Source organism: Acyrthosiphon pisum, chromosome A2 (genome assembly GCF_005508785.2).
Source record: "Acyrthosiphon pisum isolate AL4f chromosome A2, pea_aphid_22Mar2018_4r6ur, whole genome shotgun sequence".
Classification (NCBI taxonomy): domain Eukaryota; kingdom Metazoa; phylum Arthropoda; class Insecta; order Hemiptera; family Aphididae; genus Acyrthosiphon; species Acyrthosiphon pisum.
The window spans coordinates 7,812,133-7,822,353 of NC_042495.1; the positions used below are offsets into that span (position 1 = coordinate 7,812,133).

At 32.8% G+C, this 10,221-nt stretch overlaps 2 protein-coding genes across 13 annotated transcripts in view; both read right to left on the reverse strand.

The window, feature by feature from the left end:
• LOC100165328 (sugar transporter ERD6-like 7) overlaps positions 1 to 6,509 on the reverse strand; it is a 14,074-nt gene extending 7,565 nt beyond the window's left edge. Inside the window, exons 1-5 of one of the 5 annotated variants that reach the window (XM_016805188.2) lie at positions 5,364 to 6,504; positions 4,922 to 5,003; positions 4,619 to 4,736; positions 3,647 to 3,838; positions 2,031 to 2,233 (exon numbers count right to left, since the gene is read on the reverse strand). In XM_016805188.2, coding sequence (XP_016660677.1) covers positions 2,031 to 2,233; positions 3,647 to 3,838; positions 4,619 to 4,736; positions 4,922 to 5,003; positions 5,364 to 5,449 — 681 coding nt within the window. In that variant the 5' untranslated portion in view covers positions 5,450 to 6,504. Of the gene's footprint in view, positions 1 to 2,030; positions 2,339 to 3,646; positions 3,839 to 4,618; positions 4,737 to 4,921; positions 5,004 to 5,363 lie in introns of all 5 variants that reach the window. The other 4 variants (XM_016805187.2, XM_001947125.5, XM_029490860.1 and 1 more) reach the window with 4 other exon arrangements.
• A 415-nt stretch (positions 6,510 to 6,924) lies between these two features.
• LOC100163256 (facilitated trehalose transporter Tret1) overlaps positions 6,925 to 10,221 on the reverse strand; it is a 17,455-nt gene continuing 14,158 nt past the window's right edge. For all 8 annotated transcript variants that reach the window (XM_008185788.3, XM_029490729.1, XM_016805182.2 and 5 more), the window contains one exon: positions 6,925 to 9,311. In XM_008185788.3, the coding sequence (XP_008184010.1) occupies positions 8,571 to 9,311 (741 nt within the window). In that variant the 3' untranslated portion in view covers positions 6,925 to 8,570. The remainder of the gene's footprint in view (positions 9,312 to 10,221) is intronic.

The following is a 10,221-nucleotide window of genomic DNA, read 5'->3' on the forward strand; positions in this document are numbered from 1 at the left end:
TTTTTAAACTGTATTCAAAATTTAAACAGTTTTCAATTGTATACGGCTTTGGTTGAAAATAATAACTAGCCTAGAAGAACGTAATGGGACAATTAGTCATATATGAATTATCATGTGGGGCAAATGGTATTATCCGTACTCCAACTGTTTGTTATTAATTATTATTTTATATTATATTAAAAAAAATATTTGTTCATAGGTTATTCTAAATAACTGTTTTAAAATATTAGCTACCTATACAACTAAACAGTAAAACTATAAAAGGAACATTTTTGTATTAAATAATTATTAATTGTATCATTATTATTATTATTATTATTATTATTATTATTATTATTATTATTATTATTATTATTACTAAATTATTAAATTTTATGTGCAACATAATATTTGAAATTATAAAAAAATAATAATGTTATTTATAATTTTAAATAGTTAAACTATTAATAAGAATCAACTAAAATTTAAAAAAATATTAAGTTGAAATTTGATAATAGTCTTGTAAATATATTTAGACTTATTTTACCCCTGCATTCAAATAGAGGAGTTATGACTTATGATGTTTTGCATTTTTAAATAAAAGTGTCATTACAAATTATAATAATTTCTTAAGATAGATACATTTAAATAGGTACATAAGAATTTATCTTACGCAGGCTTTATTGTAAGGTGCAGTAGGACACTAATTGTGCATTAGGAAATATAAAATGTGCAGTTGGCTTAATGAATATGTGCACTTGAGAAATACAACAAAAATTACTTTTCCAAAATTATTTAAATTATGTATGACGTATTATTGTGTTGTTTTACTACGTAGTACGTGAAATCAGTCACGCCAGACAACGAATGACGACTACGCGCTCGCTATCGGCGTCGAACGTGTTAAAAAAAACTTCTGTTTGTAATGAATTAGTGGAGAGTTTAGCCAATTTTTTATTAGACCGAATTGACATTAATGACGAATTAGTACAAGTTCTTAAACCATTTATTAGTTTAGGCACATTGACACAGGACCATTCAAAAAAAGTACACAAGTTGATTGTACGGATTTAGACTTATCAAATTTTGTATTCGATATGAGAACTTCAGAGTAGCACATTGACACTACGTAAATGTCTATGGCCTCGTTTGTGAACATCTTCTAAATCAGGATCATTTATCACCTTACTAACTATTTTTCTCGAGTTTCTCGCTGCTAAAACTACATAGTGCATATGAAGAGCGTGTCATCAGCACAAGTAAACATTTTAAAATCTGCTGATAGGCAAAAATTTGTTTGTTAAGTTGGAGAATGAATATTTATTTTGTTCATTTCAACATACCTACCACCTTTATCCTTATGGGACTCAAGAGATGCAGTTTTATCGTGGACTAATGAAACATGTCGCCGAGTAAACGATACTCCTAAAGCACGCGAACAAAGTTTGTTCAAAGGAGTGTTCGCAGAAACATCTCAAACTCAAGGTCTAAAAAGGGATTTACAAGATAGGTATTGAAAATAATAAAGCGGAAAAGCATTTCAAAAACAGACAATTTAAAAAAATAATTTTCATCCATAAATGGTTAAAAATATTATTATTATTATTATTATTATTATGCTTAATAACCAATTGTTTACACAATAATTCATAATAAAATTAGTTTGAAAATTGTTCGTGTAAAGTTTTTTATATAATTTAAATAGTGTATTTAGTGTGGAGTACCCCACTTATTACTGTAATATATATTTTATTTGTGCAGTTGGAAAAGATCCTTACAATAAAGCCTGATCTTACGAGTATTTTATGATGTAAAGCCGAAAATTAGGTAGCCCTTTATGCACTGGGTTCATTCATCTACATGTCGGTAGACGGTAGTACCTACATAATATTTTTAATTTTTATTATTATCATTTCTGTACTTCTGCATAATATAGGTGATAGGTACCAAATATCTTGCGTGTTTTTAAGTTATTAAAAATCTGTAGGAATACGTTGTACCTATTACAGCAAATCGTATTTTGAAAGTTTTGTCAAAATTGTTAAACGAACTTGATCGTTCTTCGGGTATATTCTTCTCAACGAAGTCCTTGCGTCGTAGGTACGGGCAGACCGGAACTTGGCCAGCCAGACCGGACTCTCCGGCAAGAAGATGACCAGGAGCACCGTCGTGACGGCCGTGAATATGAAAAATATCACGTTGACTGTCTGCCACTGGAACAGCGATCCGACGGTGGTGGCAAACAGTACGCCCACTGAAAAGAACACGCTGTTCAACGACAACAAAACTTGTCTGTGTGAAGCATGAGCTATTTCCGAGACGTAAACGACGACCATGGACGTCATGCCTGTTAAAAAATCTTATAATATATTAATATTTATCTATACGACTTATCAGTTATCGTACACACTAATCATGCTCCTTTCTATTTTATGCTTTAATGATTCACTTGTTCAAATTCTGATTTTAAATTTTCAAATATGCTCAATGTTAATCACTATATCTTCAAATATATACTTCGATTTTGTATACCATTCAAGCATAATTGAGGGGTGTTCTGTGGCGATAAAAACCTATTTTTTTTAATTGAGAGCCACCCTTTTTATTGCAAATTGTTAAGCAGATGATTTTGTTGATTTAACTTGATTTTTATTAGGTAGGTATTTACTTTACTTATAAAATGTATATTTTCTGTTCTATGAATTATGGTTGATTGTTATGACAAGACTTACTCATTTTACTGGAATAATAAGCCAAATAGGGACACAAGATACACTGAGTTATAAATAAAATGAACAATATTCCAATGATATTATTAGAGCTCAGACGATCGATAAACATTAATCTTGGACTTATCTCAGCTGTCAGCCTGTCCATATATATAGTATATATACTAACCATATTCGTGGGCAAGGATAAATACACCAATAATAACAAGACTTTTCAAATCTGAATTATTATATTTATTAATTGAGAAATAAAAGAAGAACTGGGAAGGCAGAAAACAATAGTGTTTATCACAAAGTTACCTGTAGACTAGAGTTAATCATTTTTCAATAATATTTAATATATATATTACGTTTATATTATGGTCATGTAAAATAATTTATAATTTAAGTTCCTAGTCAGGCATTTTGTAAATACTAAATAGGTATTGTATTAGAAGACAAGGCCTGATAATAATGATAAATCAGAATATAAATCAAAGTTATGCTAATTTAATTCAGGAATAATGAAAAGGGTGTGCTTGAGCAGTGATGTCATCACTAGCTAGTCACTACAGTAGAACAAACCAGTAGGTAAATAATGTGTAAAAAATATAATACTTTTATATTATATTATATCAGGATTTGAATAAATGCATTATTAAAAAAAAAAACAAGCATGGCGAGCATGATCGGTGAATTTGCCCTGTATCCATACAGACATAAATGCTTCTCAATTTGTTTGTTCAACGAGGATTAAAATCGTACGAGTACATCATTGATATTGGAGGATTTCGATGCGCCTAATATTAGTTTATTTTATTCGTGACACCTCAGCCAAGAGCTGTACTATATAGGTAGCCAAGTAGGTATACTATTATCAATTTCAAGGCGGTCACTCGCCATAGATCGATTGTATGTCCACATATTATATAATATATAGGTAAGTTATCGAGTCTTACCTCCGCCGATGCCAGCAAAAAATCGGCAAGCGTAGATCAGACGCATGTTTTCGGGCCGAGCAACCGAAGCGATCGACCAGGATATCAAGAGCGTGCCGGATGTGAGTAAAAACGCGTTCTTCCTGCCGATCCGGTCCATTATGACGCCGATTGTGATCGCCCCGATTGGCGTGCAAAATACCAGAATGCTAGCTAAAAACGCATTAGTAAGTATGTTTTAATGTTAAAGTATAATTTATAATATTGGGCTGTTGTATAATCGATAATCAGAACCGCAGACTTCACGGCGTCAGATCTATTGACTTATAGACCCAAGTAACGCATTGGTATAACTGGAGCTATATAGGGCTGGTGGTAGTGGCGGGCTGAACTTAAATTTTAAATGACGCATTTTCATAATTATGTACTTACCACCACCACAACCATCCTATTTTTACTTATAACAAAGTTATGATGTTAATAAAATGTGATCAAAAGAGCTTTTAGCATGGCTAATGGTCAGGCTTTAGCATGTAATTCTGCGCCACAGTCACGGGGTGGTAACTGCATCAAAATTGACCACTTCGGCTCGCCACTGGCTGGTGGTATTTAAAATGTTGATATAACTATATAGGAATTTGTTTACCACCGATAGCAACAGTATTTCCGGTAACTACCACGGTAATTACCGAATCACGACATACCAAAAAGATTACTAGTCTAATTACACACGAATCTAATTATGCCTACACGATTAATCAGTAGGTACCTATTACGTAGAGTCCGATAAAAATACAAGACAATAGTATTATAGTAGGTAGATAAGTATATTGTTGTGTCCCTGATTTGAATACATTGGCCTGATAAATAGCATTTACCGTACAATAAAGACGTTCGTGTTTTTAATTTTAATTTGTATTTACCCGACATTAATCAAAAAATATATTATTATCTAGATATATTTGTGATTCGGTAATTTAAATATACACTTACTTAACCAAGATAACTCTGAAACATCTGTAAATTCGTAGTGATTCAGAAATATGTTCGAGTAAACCATATTGATTCCGGGCTGAGTGGCCAACAAAAAAGCAACTACACTGGCTAATATCTAGGTAGAAATACGCGATTAGTGTGCAACATTCCAATTTTTAAAATAAACGTCTGAAATCTAGTTTTAGGTATATAATATATTTTTTGAAATAAGATTCTGTAGTGAAGTTTTAATACAATAATACACCAACGAGATTACGAGAACCAATCGGTATTTATAATATATTATACAATCATATTAACCTGAGGAAAAAGATCTCCCCATGACAGTTTGTTCGTGGTGACATTTTGTTCGACATTTGTTATGATATCATTTGATTTGAATCTATGAAAACAACAAAACAATATTCAAGAGATATTTAAAAAGTAGAAAATAATAAATTGTATGCGTCATAATTTATATCAACTATATAAAGATCTTAATTAGAAATTAGCTCATAAAATACTAAAAGAAAATATTAAACAACTAATCTGCAAATCAAAAAATAAACCCCAAGGTCGCTTTATTTTAGATTATGAAAATATGAAATCGAAAGTTTTAAAACTCACAAGAGTAATAATGAGCAAATACCTATATATACAGATTAAACAAAAATAATGTACGACCATAAAAAATATAATCGCAATATTATGTGCGCATTTTACAGTACAGTTATTACTCTGTTGTATTTTTATTTTTACTCACTGTATTCCATTTGAAATGGTTTGATGATTTTTCCAGACACATGAATTCCTGGAAATAAGTGGTGTAGTAAACGTACTATACGCCATTGTATATGATATGATGAATGAACAATAAATATTTGCTGCAACATTATGATGTATCTAACGTGTATAGTGGATACATTGATACAATGTACGAATTCGATTCTTTTTAGCGTACTTTGATATTATTATATAGCGATGCCTTATCTCATAATTTTAATTATTGTACGCTGCACCTCGTGAAATGTATGGATTTAGTTTAGTACATATTATATCATGAAGGTATACCTACGCATTGTATAGAAACGGAATATTATAACTAAAACGTTATCTGAAATATTAAGCAATCGCGTCATAATTATATTAGATCATTCTCAATTATTGAAAAAAATAAATGTCTGTTATTGTCTACAAATTCAACACATCCATTAGGTACAGTGTGCTATAATACTAAACAGACTAATTTGTCAAGGAAAATCACGTGTATATTATTACTCAGCCGTTCGAAAACACTTCGGACTTCCTGATTTCTTTACGAGTAATACACAATCATTGAGTTTATTATTATAACATAATAATTATTATCAGGTTACCAATTCAATCGCGGCGGCTGGCCTGAAGTAAACCGACGCTAGTACGCTACCAAGACAATCTCTGTGGGCCGTGTAAAAATTGAGCCGGTAGCCAAAAACAAATTGGCCGTTATTATTTTCGGGTGAATACAGTCGCATTTCTGGATGGTGACATAATATAGAATGATAATATATTATAAATCCAAATTGATGGTTAATAACTATGAATGCATCAATAGTATATTACTGTTGTTGCTGTTATACTCTCAAGAATCGATAATGCACGCGATACGTTGACGTAGTCCATCAATGACGAATGTGTTCTGTATAAAACTATGTCAACTATAATGTATAGTTGTGTGTGTGTGTGTGTGTACGTAAGTGAGGTGCGAAACCACTTTTTTATAACTTAAATGTTTCTTTAACCACTGGAGAAATTATTGTCTTTCTCAGCCAAAAAACTAGAGAGACTTCTTTTAATGCCAGTTGAAAAGGACTTACATACTTTAAAATATATAATGAAGATGTTGTTAATTTAATTTGTAATAAAAGCCAAGTTTCAATGAAGTTGTTGAAATTGTAATAAAAAAAATACAATATAATGATTTAAATTTAAGACTTTTATCGATACTAGTCGTAATATTAAAATGTTTAGAATTTCTCAGTAAAAATGAATAAATAAATAATCTTATGTTTTGTATTATACAATTTTAAATAATTTTGATCATCATTAAGCTAAACGATTTTTATTTTTAAATAATAATATAATTAATAAATATTTAAATAATAATATTATTCATATAATCAATGCTATTATGTACATACAATATATACATTTATATCTAAAAGCAAATCTAATTTAAAACTTATAAAGTTATAAAAAAAAATGGTTGAAAATGGTTATACTAAGATCATGAGTGTAAGCATAGGGGCAAATTGGGGGAGCTTGGGGTGCTAAGCCTCCCCAAACTTAGCCGTATCCCCCCCCCCCCCAGGACATACAATTTTAATATGCTATATTGCAGGGATGGGCAACTGGCGGCCCACGTACCTTTTTTATCTGGCCCGTGCTACGTTTTCAAATTTTGTGTTTTCGTGTTTTGTAGTAATTATTATAAAAATGTCCGCTAAAAAGCGTAAAAAATAAATTTTAGTAAATTAGAAGGACCTTTTTTTTTGCTTTCTCCTATGCACTGCGGCCCGCTAGATTTTTAAAAATGGCCCGCTAATTACTTTGAGTTGCCCATCCCTGCTATATTGCAATAGTCTGCTTGCCTTTAATATATTCAGCCCCCCCAAGCCAAAAGTTGAAATTGCGTCTATGAGTGTAAGATGGAATCGGTAACTAAATAACTTATATATTGCGTTTCTTAATATTTCCTTTTGGTAGTTTTTTATGCGTATAGTTAAATACTTTAATGCATATATTGGACATTTTAAATTATCCGGATACTTAATTTTATTGTTTAATGAAATAATGAATTTTTTTAACAAACATTGATTAATTCCAAAAAACATTATAATCAATGCATAAAATTAAATCTAAAAAAAAATTGACTTCATTTTGATTGGTCTTAAACATACTAAATTTATACAAAATATTAAGAGTTTAAATTGGTCTATTTCATATTAATGATATTATTAATTGGAAGATCAATGATTACAGAGGGTATGTAAGCTCCCCACATGTTATATATTTTAAATATAAAAATAAAACACCTCCCTAAAAAAAATCTGGTTACACAACTGTACCTACTATATAGGTAATATATGTGTGCAAAATAAATAAATTGAATATCATAATAGAGATTTAAAAAATGCGGGTAGGTAGTAGGTACTTCAAAGTACCTAGCTTAGGCCAAAAATATCACTAAATAATATTTTTTTTATAAAATCAACAGAGTTGAAACACTATACAGGTAATGAAAATCGCGATGAACAGGATTATTAGTTACCTACCCATTATTATACTAATAATTATAATCTAATATATGTATCTACGCGTAAATTGAACTCGAAATTAGAATACCTAGTTATATTATATAACGAATAAATTGTACCAGTTACCAGAGCACAATAATTTGTATGTAAACAGTTTATTATTAATCATAAATATTAGTGAATATTCAGCGCACCTACACTTGAAACGAGGATTTACCATTCATAAAACATATTATATTACATACAATGTATGCTTATATTATTATAAAAATTACGTCGTATACAATAACAACAAACAAGTTAACACTTAGAATTAAGAATGTTCGTATTGATTAACATTAGATTAGTACATACCTACGAAAATATTTTAATCTATGTATACATAATATTTTATTAGTGGAGATGAGAGCGGGAGAGGTTTGAGTGTTTGACGTGATTAGAAAATTATAAGTTTGAGGGATAATTACATAAATTATAATAATTATAATATTATATAATATATATATAATATGTAGGTATAGACTATAAAGTGTTATATAGAGCCACTTTTTCTGATTATACGGGTGGGTTTGCGCCTCAAAATTTCACCCATTTATTAATGATGAGGAGTGGAGCGGTTGCAAATTTTCACCAAACGGGGGGAGGGGCACTATTGTGTTATCAGCGAACGAGCTTTATGATGGTTTATTCGATCGCGTGAAATAATCCTCTATTTCTCGGAAGCTCTTGCCCAACGTCTCGGGCAGGACAAAATACACGTATACGGCCATCGACAAGGACACAACGCTGAACATGAGGAACACGTGTGGCACTGAAACGACGGCCATCATGTAAGGAAACGCCTTGAGAACGGCGAACATAATCAGGTAAGCGTATGACACCAGCAAGCAGCCACCGACCGCCCGAACGGGTGTGGATAACAATTCACATATCATCGTCCACGGGAACACGAGCACGCCGACCGAACTGCTGAACACGTACAGCATGACGCCGCACAAGGGCCACGGGACGGCAGTAGCGTCACGGTTACTGTGCGTAACTGCCACCAGGATGGACGACAGCGCCATGGCCACGCACGAGAACACCAGCAGAGGTTTCCGGCCCACGCGCAACGACAGCACGCACGCTAGCAGGCCAGACGTGAACCTGACGGCACCCAGCGCGGCCAATGACTGGATATCACTGGCCGGCGGGTAGGTGGCGGGCATCACCGACTTGAGTATGGGCAGTGCGTACGATATGGTCTGGTAGGCGCCGGTCAGTTGCTGGAGGAGCAGCAGCAGCGCCAATATGACCATCGGCTTGTACGCCGCAGGACTGGACAGGACGGACTCGATGAATGACGGCTGCCGGACGTCCGTGCCGGTGATGTCTTCTGTCGCGGATTTCAGGCGTCTCCACTCGGCTTCGAACACCTGCGCAACACGCGCGTCGTTTACTATTTGGGGACGCGCACAACGAATCGGTTCCCACGGACTGCAGTTTCACCGGATAATGTGCACGAAGTTACCCCTCCACCACTTTGTCATATCTACTTACAAATACTACCAACAATTGCAAATCTAATTTCACTAATTGCAAATACATTTTTATATTTTTACGATTTTTAATTTTTGCAGCCAGTCCATTCCCCCACTTTGTCCGATTGACTGCGTGTATATCACTGCACACACATCGTCCGAATCGGTACTTGTTGGATTATTCTTTTTTCACACATAATTTTAAGTCATCACAACACAACGGCAGTCACCAAATTGGTTGCCATTTAAATTTGAGATTTACCTATTGTACCTAATACCTCTCTTACCCCTCTATACTATACTGGTCGTGTTGGTTCCCGTATTTCGCAGCAAGATATAAATCACTTTTGTCAAGTAGAGGGCACATTTTTTTTCCTGATTAAATATTATGATTTTATTATTAATAATAATGTTTGTATACTTATTGCTTTGTATACTGTATACTGATTTGTTTACTGATTCAACATTCCCGTTTGAGCACCTCCCCGGAATGGGTCTACCGGGTCCGATTGTGAATCTAAACCATTCAAGGGCCCACTCAAGCACACACAAAAAATTTGGTCCAGCCGTTTAGGAGGAGTTCGCTTACAAACACACGTACAGTAGAATTATATATATAAAGATTAGGTAATATGTTTTGTGTAAGTATATACAACTATCATCGGCTTATATTTAGATATCAGATACCTATTACAGTAAGCTTTAATAATGATAATAACTGCATAGGTAATTCTATACAATCTAGTTATCTATATTATAATATGATCAATTAGCACCTAAATATTTTATAGTATATATATGGATT